Source organism: Pantherophis guttatus, chromosome 11, assembly GCF_059756535.1.
Source record: "Pantherophis guttatus breed Tessera chromosome 11, ASM5975653v1, whole genome shotgun sequence".
In the NCBI taxonomy this organism is placed as follows: Eukaryota; Metazoa; Chordata; class Lepidosauria; order Squamata; family Colubridae; genus Pantherophis; species Pantherophis guttatus.
The window spans coordinates 26,481,579-26,494,359 of record NC_142073.1 but is presented as its reverse complement, the minus strand read 5'-3'; the positions used below and the strand labels follow the sequence as shown (position 1 = coordinate 26,494,359).

General features: G+C 41.4%; 1 protein-coding gene across 6 annotated transcripts in view; it reads left to right on the top strand.

The window, feature by feature from the left end:
- The window catches only part of HYDIN (HYDIN axonemal central pair apparatus protein), a 416,706-nt gene that overhangs the window by 371,986 nt on the left and 31,939 nt on the right, over positions 1 to 12,781 (top strand). For all 6 annotated transcript variants that reach the window (XM_087877179.1, XM_087877178.1, XM_034425679.3 and 3 more), the window contains 6 exons: positions 4,045 to 4,187; positions 4,702 to 4,920; positions 5,413 to 5,573; positions 5,761 to 5,876; positions 6,509 to 6,740; positions 11,100 to 11,312. In XM_087877179.1, the coding sequence (XP_087733305.1) occupies positions 4,045 to 4,187; positions 4,702 to 4,920; positions 5,413 to 5,573; positions 5,761 to 5,876; positions 6,509 to 6,740; positions 11,100 to 11,312 (1,084 nt within the window). The remainder of the gene's footprint in view (positions 1 to 4,044; positions 4,188 to 4,701; positions 4,921 to 5,412; positions 5,574 to 5,760; positions 5,877 to 6,508; positions 6,741 to 11,099; positions 11,313 to 12,781) is intronic.

The window sequence follows — 12,781 nt, the reverse complement described above, 5'->3', positions numbered from 1 at the left end:
ACCACATCTTAATCATTTCTACTTTCACCACGATATGCAATTAAAAATATTTCATTTATTACAATTTCTTTAGTTAAATTTAAAAATATTCTAGCTGTTATCCTCTAATCATATAGCTTTTCCCATGTATTGTTCTAAATCGTCACTTAATCATTTCTACACACACCACCATAAACCATTAAAAGTATTTCAATTATTACAATTTAAACTTATTCATATTTCTAAAAAAACCTCATCATTATCTAGATTTCAAAAATACAAATGATAATATTCCAATTATTATTCATTTCATTTTCACCATCATATGATTTACCATTATTTCTTACTACAATTCATATTTCAGTTCTAGATATATACATCATATTCCTCTTTCATTTCTTTCTCCTTTTCTCTCTTTTCATTTTTATTTTTACCTTTTTCTTTCCCCTTTTTTCCCGTGCTTTAAAATCTTGATCTCTCCTGTTTTGCCCTATATTTCCCATTGTTCCCCCCCAGTGGTGAAATCTAAAATTTGTTACTACCAGTTCTGTGGGCATGGCTTGGTGGTGGTGGTGGGTAATGTGACTGGGTGGGCGTGGCCAATTTTTTAAACATTATTTTTAAAACCATTTTTTCTACAACCTCTTCGGCTAAGAGGTTGTAAAAAAAATGCTTTCAAAAGGCTCTTCAAAAGGGATCGTCAGAGGCATTTAAAAGAAAAAAACTTTTTTTCCTTTAAATGGCTCTGACAATTTTTTTCTTTTAAATGGCTCTGACGATCCAAGCTGAGTTGCCTGATCGGCAGAGGGTTTTTAAAAAAACTTCTGACGATCAGGCAACTCAGCTGGGATCGTCAGAGCCATTTAAAAGAAAAAAAGCTTCTGATGATCACACGGCTCAGCTGGGCATGGGGGTGGGGGGGAGACAGGGATTTTTGCTACCGGTTCTTCAAACCACCCGCCTCCATCACTCCATCAGATCGGGCAATTCAGTCCACACCGGGAGCATTTCATCCCTGGTTCCCCCTCTCTTTTCTCTTTTTTTAATTTCACCACTGTTTAGCCCACTGTTTAGTCCAGTATTATCATTCTGTATTTCAAAGTCCTAGATTCTTCTATTTTGCCCTATATTTCCTGTTGTTTTCCACTCTTTTTCTCTCTTTTTTATCTTTTCACTGTAAATCCCAGTGTAATCATTTAAGTTCTTTATATTCTTTCTGTTCCAGCCTTCTTTCCTCATTTGTCTCTTTCCATCCTCTCTATTTTTTTCATTGTTAATCCCAATGTAATCTCTAAAAACCTCCTTTTTATTATTACTATCCACATGTTCAGTTACTTTTTCATATTTAATCACATTGTCTTTATCTTCTTTATTTTCAGCTTCTGTGTCTTGTTTCTCAGTCTTTATTTCCTTGTCAGCTTGCGTATGCTCTATCTCAATTTTTATGTCCTCAGATTTTAATTCCCCATGCAGCAGTAGTTATTTCTCTTATTTCCATTTTTCATGACAAGTACATCGATTTAATCATTTCTCTAATTTCCTGTGCCATTTTATTCTTTTTGAGTTAGTATTATTCCAATTTTAAAAGTTCAATTGTCTTCCTTTTTTTTCCCAAAGTCAAGCTGCTTGCAGACAAAGGAATCCTCCCCAAAAGTTCTCACGGCTGTTATCTGTAAAGTTCACAATTTTCCAAAACAAAGAGCAAGTTGCAATGTTCCTTTTTGCTCCTGAAGGTGTCTCTCTGCAATCCACAATTTCTGGTTATCTAACAAGTATCCATTTTGTTTCAATCTACATTAACTATCTTAACTCGCTTCTCTTTTTCTTTTTAGCTTTAAAAATACCAAATCAGTTTTATAGTCCAGCCCGAATTTAAACAGCTCTTTTTTAAATTTTAAAAAGTTTTTTATTTTAAACACATTAAAAACACATTAAAAATCAAACATACACATACAACAAAAAGTAACACAAAAAAGAAAAATATCACTTTTCTTTCAGCTATACACAGCGGTCTACTCTTTCTATACATCAATATTTACAAATATTTAAGTATATACTTATTTGACGTTCATTTTCTACTTTATATCATTTCTTCTTTACTAACAAAAGATCATACACATTTTCCCCCTCCTTTCTTCATTCATTTAACTTATTTCCTTATGTTTCAACCATTCATACCATCTACTCCAAATCTTATAATACTTTGATTCTTCTTTCTTTGATGATAGTATGTTCCGTAGCCAGTCTTGCACTTCCAACATTTCGGGGAGTTGGTAGGGAACATTTTCGCAATTCTGGCCGGTGGGAGGTGCCATCTATAAAACATTTTCATCTGGTTTTCCTTGTATCGCAATTGTTAGTTTCATGTTCGTTTTCCACATCCTCTCCCACTTCTCTATTTCTATCACATGGTTAAAGTTTTGTGCCTATTTGATCATCGTGTCTTTCACCGTTTCCTCTTCCATTTTATATCAAATTAGAAACTTGTATAGTCTACTTATTAGTTTTCGATCATTCCCTAGTATGATTTTATCTAATTCTGTTTCTTCTATTCGAACTTGATATTTTTTTATATCCTCTGTGTACTTTGAATTTATCTGCAGATATGTCCACCATTGCACTTCTCTTCCTAAGTCCAGTTCCAATTCGTTTCTAGTTTTTAATATTCCCCTCTTAGTTATTATGTCTCTATACCTAATTAATTTTGTCCAGTCTACTAAATTTGGATGTTAAAATTTCCTCTGGGGAAATTCAAGATGGGATTTGTACATAATGCTGTTTTTTAATTTTATTCCAAATTATTAGTAAAGCATTCCTAATTGTGTGCCTTCTAAAGTATCCATAAATATTTTGTTTTCCTCCCCACAAATATGAGTGCCACCCTATAGTTAGATCATGTCCTTCTAATGTTAGCAGCCTTTTATTTTCCAATTCCATCCATTCCTTTATCCAAACTAATCCTGCTGCTTGATAGTAGGTCTCCCAATCTGGGAGGGCGGCTCCTCCTCTCTCTCTGGTATCTTTTAACCTAATTCTAGGCTTCTTTCCTTGCCAAATAAATTTTGTAGTTAATCTATTTAATCAGTCAAAAAAAAAAAATCCCCATTTTTATCGGAATAGTCTGGAAAAGGAATAACATTTTGGGCAAGTTATTCATTTTTATTACTGCCACTCTTCCCATCCATGAAATCTGCAACTTTGTCCAGTTTTTCAAATCTTTTCACTTCTTTTTTCCTTTTTTCTTTTGCTTATACAAGACTTTTATTACAGGGCTTATTGTCCATTCTCTTTTGTTTTTCTTAAAATTCAAAAAAGAAAGGAAAAAAAGGATTTATTTATTTCTTTCCAATCCTTTAATCAATCTGGGGGTGATTTCTCTAGTTTTTAAATTTTTCCAAATTATTTTCCAAATAGTTTTGTTCAAAAGTTAATTTTCTATTCGGGATTTTGTCCCTTTTAAATTATGCTTCAACATCCTCTTTTCTTCCCCCCATGCTCATTAGCTGCCATTTTTTCGCTAGGGGTCTTCAGATTTAAAGATTTTTTTCTTATTGTTGTTTCACCTGTGAGTTGGCTGTCACTCACCCAGCTTCAAAAAACTCCATTCCATTCACCGCTCTTGCTCAATGTTTAGTCTGGTTGCCCCAGCTTCGTGACAACCGCAATGGCTGCCACCCCCCGCCGCCGAGTCGTAGAGAGTTTCCTCTGACCTTCGAGGAACTTGCCTGTTCTTTTTGGTCTTCTGAGGTACCTCTCCTTCATCCCCGTCCCTACAGGACGGTTTCGGTCTGAAGACCCCTTGGCGGCAGTTTGTCAGTCTGGGTTTTTGCGGAGCTGATCAGAGCCCACTAATTCCCCGACTGTCTCACTGCGACACTTCCAGTCGAATCCTCGGATGCCGTCCTTCACAGGAAGGGTGGGGGATGCGCAATTTGAGGGCGAGGCAAGGCCAGCAGAGCCTGTGGAGCCTCCTTCCACCTCACTTGGTCTCACTAGGAAGGGCTCCAGGTGTAGCTGCTGGGTGTGTGTGTGTGTGTGCTGACCGCTTGCCCTCTTCTCCGGCAGCAGTGAGAATGGATCACATCCAGTTTGGAGATTGCCACATTGGGAAACTGTATCAGGCTGCATTCACAATAACAAATCACAGCAAGTTGGACGTGATGAGATTTGAATGGCCTGCTGTGGGCCCTTGCCAGTTCTCCCCACAGGTAGGCTGGTACCCCTCCAGTGATTCCTAACTTTGGCAGGCCTTGGACTTCCCATGTTAGGTCTTCAGAGGGGTCTGTGGCATCATGGGGGGCCTATTTGGGGAGGGAGTTGCCTCTGAAGGGAGGGGAAGCCAGACCCTGTTCCCCCTCCCCCCCACACACACAATAGTTAAAACATGGAGCAGAACATTTTGGTCCCATCCACTGGGAGGGAGGCACAAATGAGATTCTGGGGTTCCATACACCCATTCCTGATTTAACAGGCTTTTTGTCATGTCACTCAGCAGTTACTTGACTTTTCCAGAGAGATTGTTTGTTTTTCAAGTACAGCTTGGTAGCTCTTCCTAGATAAGGAAGCTTTTCAGAAGTGCGAAGGCAGATTGTTTCAGATTGTTGCCAAGAAAAATAGGTGGAGGTATCTGTGAAATGGCCCAGAGCCCATGAATGCTGATAAATGTTTCCTTGATTCTCAGAATTTTGTCTGTCTCAAATGTTTGAATACACTTCTCTTCAGGTTGGCCATCTCCATGCAAGATGCACTAAAAACATCACTCTGGCTTTGAAGCCCAGCCTGCCCATCACCCTCAGGGAGCAGCTTCTCAGGTGCAAGGTGTCCAGAATTGCCTTCCAGTGCTCTGCTGACCAGGTCCCAGACTGGGATGATCGCTTGCATACTGTCAAATGGGTGGATGTGTCAAAAGGCATCACAAGTATACGTCCAGCAAAAAAGAAGGTAAGAAACCAGAATCTAAGAGTTGTGCCAACCGCCCTTCCTATATGGCCATCACTGGGAAGGCATTGGGTATCCACTGTCTTCAGTGCCATCTTCAGCACATTCAGCACCTCTGATTTCATGGATGTAAAGTACCGTATCTGGGTTGCTGCTGCTGCTGCTGCAAAAATCCTGATGATTTCTGTGCCCCCTTACTACCATATCTAATGACCATCCAGACATGACAGGCTAAGCATAGGTACTATAGAATGAAAGGAAGAAAGGAGAGCCAGCCCTGCTCCACCTCCTTCTTCACTGGCGCTCCTGAGGCAATTGCATCACAGGCACAGACAGCACAGCCTTTGTAGGACTTTCCTGGTGGTTGCTCTTCGTGGCCACCTCCTCTTCCCACTTGTCTTGGAGCAGCCGCCAAACAAGAGACTTCAGCCTGCAGCTCTGATGATGGGCACCAAGCCTTCTGGACTGCTTCTGACCCTTCTGCTTTTGGGGCAGGTGATAGAGACTGATCCAGAACCTGCTCATATAACTGTGGAGGAGGGTAGCCAGGAACTGATGCTTCGAGTGAGTGCCAACGTTGACTTTGCCCAGTATAAAATGGATGCGGATGCTGTGCACTTCAGAGACACGTTGCTTTTCCAAACAAGGGTGTTCATGTGAGTAAGATGAGATCAAATAAAATATTATGATCAAGAAGACTCTGCCTGTCCTTCACCTACATCCTCTTTGCATCTGACTTTGATCCTTCAGCCCTCACTAAGCCACCTCCTTTGGATCTCCTTTCTCATATATCCCAGCTCTGAGCAAAGCCTTCATTTTCTCCCTGCTCTGTTGCCCTCTCAGGGTGGAACTGTCCAACGTGGGGAATGTGCAGCTGGAGTATTCCTGGAAAGTAGTCATGGAAGAAGGTGGGAAGGCTGTCAACTTTGCTACTGAACCTTTGTCAACAAGCCCAGAAGGTACAGCTTTCTCTGCCCCTTTTCCTCTTGCTCTTCCTTCCCTAACAATCACCTGTTGCAAGGATCTCAAGAACTTTGCTGCAGGTTTTTTGTTTTGGTTTATGCATTGTCTTCCACCATCCTTTGTGCCTTACAACAGTCTCTGAAGAGGCTATCGCAAATTTGGACTTCAGTTTCCAGAATTCTCAGCTATGACTTTGTTGTCTAGGTCAGAGGTATCAAACTCATGGCATCACATGACGTATCAGGATTTTTTTCCCTTTTGCTAAACCGGGTGGGGGTGGAGCCAGCACATGACGCATCTGGTCCACGGGCTGTGAGTTTGACACTTGTGGTATGGATGTTCTGGAGCAGAATCAAAACTCTGTAGGACACTGAAACGGGGGAAACCAGCTCTGGAATATCAGTTGCAGGGGATGTAGTTTGCTGTGAGTTTAAACTAGAAAATGCTTCTTTCAGTAGATGAGTCTCTCAATATATGATTCATTTTAAAGTGAGCGGATTTCCTCAATTTATTATCCTACAGTCTGGGAATTTCTGGAGGGAGCCTTTTTGGGAAGCAAACAGAAGGTCAGTCTGAAGAAACTAAGTACTTGCAGACATATGTGTTAATAAACTGTTCCTTTCGCCAGGGGACCCATCTAGAGCATCAACTGCTTCCATCAAGGCCCAGCCTAGCCGGCCGTTCAGCCAGCTGGGAAGCCTGCTGGAGAGTTTCTCTTCCTACGTTTTCCCAGTGGTCACCCGCCCTCCATTCTTCATGGAGCCCAGCAGTGGGAAGATCCCTCCTGGGAAATCTCAGTCCCTCCAAGTGAAATTCTCTCCCCAGGAAATAGGAGAGTTTGAGGGTCGGCTACTCTGCAGGTAAGAAACCATCTTATCCAGCCATGGTGGGCATGTTTTATAGTAAAATGGGTTAAATCTTAGCCAAGAAGGTGCAGCTTTCCCACCACAATTCTGTCCTTTTGCCCTGGTGGTTATTACTGCCATGTTGAGTCCCCTCTGAATGTATTGTGAGAGAGGACTCAAAGGGCAAAAGGTGGCATCTCACCTTGAGAAAATGGATTCCCATTATTTAAACCAAACTTTTGGAGCATTATATGGAACAGACCAAATTCTTTACCCTTTTGTTGCTGGAGTGAATATGGAGCAACCAAATTACTCAGAGCAGGTCTACAGGTTAGCATGTTTCGTGCCAACATTTTGAACGTTAGAAGTTGGTTGGGCTTCATGGCTGACAAAAATCGAATGGATTCTATGCCTTAAGGTTGCTGTGGGGATGAAAAAGTTAACTCAGAAATGTTAAAGGTTCTCCAAGGAGGTTAAAATACAGTAGAGTTAAAACCCAAATAGGAGGAATTCTTAGCCAGGTTGCTGGGGATGGCCTTACTCAACTCAGCATTTCCCAAAACTGGCTGCAATTTGGAAAAAAGAAAAAAAAACACCAGTTGCATCATCACATGCTTGGCTTTGTTCCTCTGCAGAGAAACATTCCAGAACATTCTGTTACTCCATATTTTGGTGGGAAGTTCTCACTATAATGACTTTCCACAGTTCCCTTTTGATTTTATCAGTAACCTCTCCAAGCTTGATTTTTAAAACTTCAGTGTCTGTGTTATCTTTCTCATATCCATCCTTGGTTTGTGTTCTCTTTTGGTTGCAATGCATTTTGTGCGGAAATTTGGCTGGATGTTATAAAATGCTCTTCAGGAGATTGCTGTTTGTGGAAGGAAGAGATAACCCACTGAAGCTTCTTTCTGGTACTTATTTTATCTTGTAGGAAAGTTGCAACCTATTTTGGTGTCAACACTTTACTCTTGAAGGGCATAATGGTCAAGCATCCCAAGCTAGGATCACTGGTTCAGGCAATGATCCAAACTGTTTGGCATCTCAAGTCTCAGTCCCTGACATGACACAGTTACAGGTCCCCTTTTTGACACCTTCCCTCAGTGGACTCATTTTGATTTTCACAGGTGACACTAATATATATTAGGTCTTTCTGTAATTCCTTCTGCCTCTTCCTTGTTCTCTAGTAGTAATGGTTCAAATGGAGAGAACAGAAGAGCAGCCTCAGCTCCTTGTTTCCACTTCTGTGGGTGAGATCCGGGATTACAGTCACAGTCTCCATATCCTCCGGGATTCTCAGTAACATTCCAGATGACGTTCTTGATCCCCCTCCCTAGCTAGAATTGCCCCTTCTGATATTTTCCCCCATATCACCTGATCAGTGCAGCATTAAAGAACAAGAGCCTGTGAAAGCTGGTTTTCCAATCCTCTTCTTGAAAGAGGTCATTCCCAGCATCTGAGTTACTCATCCTTATGACTACTGTCATCGTTCGGCTTCTGGGAGTTGCATAGTAATTCCTCTGTATCAAGCTGTACAATCTTTAAAAATAAGAATACCTATCCCAGTGCCTTCAACATGGACCTGCTAAATCCTCCCAAGAAACATTTGATCTTGAATGTACTAAATACAAAATTGGCCTTGGCTTCATCTGCTGTGGTTGCTTCCTCTTCAGTCTCCTTTCTCTCCATCTTTGGCTCATCTGTCCTCAGCCTCAATTTTCTGTCCTTTAAAATTGCAATCTTCTCAGAATGTTGCAGTCTGAGTTCAACAGGTAAGGTGCCAAACCATTCTGCTCCTTTGGATCTAGAAGTTTATGAAATGGAGCCTGCATCTTCCTCTTTCCACTTGCCAGCATTGCATGGTAGTCCAGACAAGAAGCACACCCAGAGAACTAACTGTAGTTTATTCTAAGATTACATTAACAAAATCTGGCAAATCTAAAAGTATACTTCTCTCTGTTACCTTTCTGATTATGTGCTGTCAAATAATTTTCTACTTCTAGCAACTACATAGAGAGATTTTCTCCATGACCTTTTCTTTCAATTCTCCCAGCAGTTCACTGTAACCGAGTCCTTCCACCTTACTGCTTCACATTTTTCTTCTCTTTCCTGCCACCCTTCTCGGCATCAGAGCCTTCTTCAGAAGAAGAGAGCTGGGGTTTTGCATAATGGGTCCAAAGAAGGATAATTTGAGCCTGGACATACTTGCCTCAAGTGAGAACTCTGGGTTAATTTGGTCAATGATCCATTGATTTGTGTTCTGGGCTGTCCAGAGTCCTCTTGGGACTCTCCCCAACACCAAACTCCAAAAGCACTAATATCTTCCTTTTTACTTCTTTAATGTCCAACTTTTGCTTCCACAGAGAGTCACAAGGAATACCCTGCCTTGCATAAATTCTAGTTTGTCAGGTTCCATAAAGTCTGGGGAAAAAAACCTCAGCACGCAAAAGCAGTAACCAAGTTTGTTTATCGGTACTAACTGACCAGCTGTACAGGACAAGTGTAGAATCTACTTCTGTCTTTATATCAAAAAATAGTCAATTTAATCATGTTATATGTTTTTTAAAATTCTACAGAATCATAAGGCTAGAAGGGATCTCAAAGGTCTTCTAGTCCAACCGTCCCACAAGGCCAAGTCTCATGCCATCCCAGTCAAATGGTTGTCCAGTCTATTTTTGAAAACCTCCAGCAATGGAGCACACATAGCCCCAGGAGGCAAGCTATTCCACTGATTACTGCCAGAAAATTTCTCCTTTCTTTTAGGTTGTATGTCTCTTTGACAAGCTTATACTAATTACTTCTATTTCTTCCCTCTGGTGCTTTGGAGATTAAGTCAATCCCCTCTTCTTTGTTGACAGCCCCTCAAGTTAGGATTATGGTTAGAGTCACCTTACAGGGAAGATGAGCAGCACAAAAGATAGTTAGATAGATAGATAGATAGATAGATAGATAGACAGCATACATGTTTAATAAATAAATAAAAGTACTGGAAGACAATTATCATGTCCCTTCTGATCCTTCTCTTTGATAGCACTATTCTTAACAGATTAACAGAATTGGAAGGGACCTTGTAGGTCATCTATCCAACCCCCCACCCAAGCAGAACCTACACCATTTCTGACAGATGGCAGTCCAGTCTCTTCTTGAAAACTTCCAGTGACGAAGCTCCCACAACTTCTGAAGGCAACTTCTGTTCCATTGGTTGATTGTTCTCACTGTCAGAAAGTTCCTCCTCATTTCTAGGTTGAATCTCTCCTTGATCAGTTTCCATCCATTATTCCTTGTCTGGCCTTCAGGTGCTTTGGAAAATAGCTTGACCTCTTCCTCTCTGTGGCAGCCCCTCAAATAATGGAATACTGCTATCATGTCTCCCCTGGTCCTTCTCTTCACTAGACTAGCCACTAACAGTTCCTGTAACTGTTCATCATAGTCCCCTAATCATCTTGGTTGCTCTTCTCTGCACACTTTCTAAGGCTTCAACATCATTGTGTGGTGTGATGGCCAGAATTGGATGCAGTATTCCAAGGGTGGGGTCACCAGTGCAGTATAAAACAATTCTATCCTCATGATCTTGTGCTCTGTTGATGTAATTTAGGACTGCATTGGCTGTTTTGGCAGCTGCAGCACATTGCTGGCTTGTTTATGAATTGTGGGGATTAAAATATTTGGGTTTTATATCTCACAATACTTAAGTGGTGATCCACTCAAACTCCTAGATCCCCTCACAGTTAATACTGTTGAACCAGGTACTGCCCATTCTATACCTATGCATTTGGTTTTTCCTGCCTAAGCGCAGCACCTGACTTTTCTCACCCCTGAACTGCATCTTGCTGGATATGGCTCAGTGATCAAGTCGGTAATGATCCTTCTGAATCTTGAGTCTATCTTCCAAAGTGTTCTCAATTTCCTCCCATCTTGGTGTCATCTGAAAATTTGCTGATATTAAAACTGTACCATTTTGATGTTTGAACTACAGTAGATGTCAGTTTTGCCTTTGGCTTTTCATATCATAGCAGCATCTCAAGCTGCTATGATATGTAATTGTGCATTCTCATCTCAAATGTCCGAGCTCCCCTGCCACCTTCTTTCTTCTCTTGCTAGTGACCAAGTGATTGACACTTGCTAGTGGCACAGTGATTGACTGAAAATTGAGAAAATTCAAGCTCACCAAACCTTCAAACCAGATGATTCAACTAGAAAAATATTTGAGAATGTTATTTTAAGCAGACATGACCTCTATTTATGCCTGCTGCTCTTTCATCTCTCTCTGGGCACCTGGTGATGAAGGGACAGGCGAAGAGAGTGTCAATGCAAAGCAAGTAAGCCTTGGAACCCTTGTTTTGCATTCACTCCTCATACGGTCTTGTTTCTTTCCAGTATGCCTAATCTGAAGCTAGATGAGGAGGGCCCCGTTGTTGCTGTGAAAGGGAAGAGTCTCCTGCCATATTGCCACTTTGAGCTGGAAGACTCTGATTACATCACTGCAAACAGGCGCAATTCGGACTTGCGAGGACCAGGAGGGATGAGTCTGGACCCTCAAACGAAAGTGATTGAATTCAGCTCTGTGGGAGTCCATGTCAAGAACAGCAGGTGAACTTCAAGCCAACCGAGGAACGTTTTTTGATCATTTGGAAGCTTCATCATCTTCATCCAGCAGAGCCATATTTGGCTTTGGCTAACCTGGAGAGCACCCTGAAGGTGGGGTGGTTCCCTCCTTTCAATCCTGGGGGTAGAACCTTGCCATCCACCCTTGAGAGACTCTTCCAGACTCTCTTTCCTACACTGGCCCTCCCCAGCTGGATTGTTCGTGTGTTCGTCCACACTTTTCCCTTTAAATATGAAAGAGTTTTTAGGGATTCACTCCAGTAAAATTTTAGGTGGTTATTTCAATATAGCTTATGGATCTCTCGTTGTTATTTTATAAAATAACAGTGTATTGTGATAAACTGATTTAATTTCTGTCCTTAATACGTGTTTTATTATTTACTTATTTTTGATTTATATGGCTACCCTGGTTTAAGATATTTGTGGATAGATGTAGAGATAGTCCTTGACTCACTGCCACAATTGGGACCAGAATCTTGGTTATTGAGCAAAGTTAAGTGAGACATCATATGACTGCTTTGCTCAATGACTGTAATCCCAGCCCTTCTGGCACTAGAGGCTGTGTGGTAAAGTAAGGAGTGTGGGGTGCCTCAAGGGGTTGGGGGAGGCCCAGGCCCAATCCTCTCTGCTGAAACCCAGGTGGAAACCACTGACTTTCTGGGGAAGCCCGCAGGGAGATTGCAGATGGTAATGGGCTTGGTCGAGGGGCACTTGGCAACTGGTCAAAACTGCAAAGTAATTGCCAAGTGCTCTAGTAGCAATCAAGTGACTGTGGGGTGTGTGTGTGTGGTTGTATATGTGTGCAAATTTTGCAATGGTTGTAAGTGCTTTGGAGGGTTAAATTAAGGAGTTTTTATCATGTCTTCTGAGTGCTAGTTAGTGTTTCATAGTTGCACTGTATGTTGTAAATTATCCTTAATTTTTTTCTTTTGAGTCTTTAGATTTACTTAGGGTATTTTGGAGTGGTTTAGTTGCGTACTGTGGTGATACCACTTGGTTGTAACAGTCGATCGGTGGCTCTGTAAAACAAGAGATCCAGTCAAGAATGTTTGAATGATAAATGAATATGGACTGATTTCAAAAGTGAAATTATTTGTGGTAGAGAGGATCAATGGGGATCCAGTTGCAAGCAAATATATGAAGGAAGAGTGGACGAGCTTAGAGGAAGAGGTTGAATGGGGTGAAGAGGGTCTCCCAAAGAGAAAGGGGAGATGCATCTGTGTCTGCTCGCTTCTAAATGGCAAACACCAGGTGCCAGCATTGCATGGCAAACTCTGCTCCATTGGTGTTTGTGTATGTATGGCTAATAGTGTGATGCGCCTAGAAAAGAGGTAAGGCTGGCATTGCAATGCCATGATGTTGCTTTCAGCCATCTGACTTATTTAAAGAATATTTCTACCTTCCCTTCTCGCCTTTAGAAGGGACCAAAGACTTGGCTTTACCATCTTGCTTGA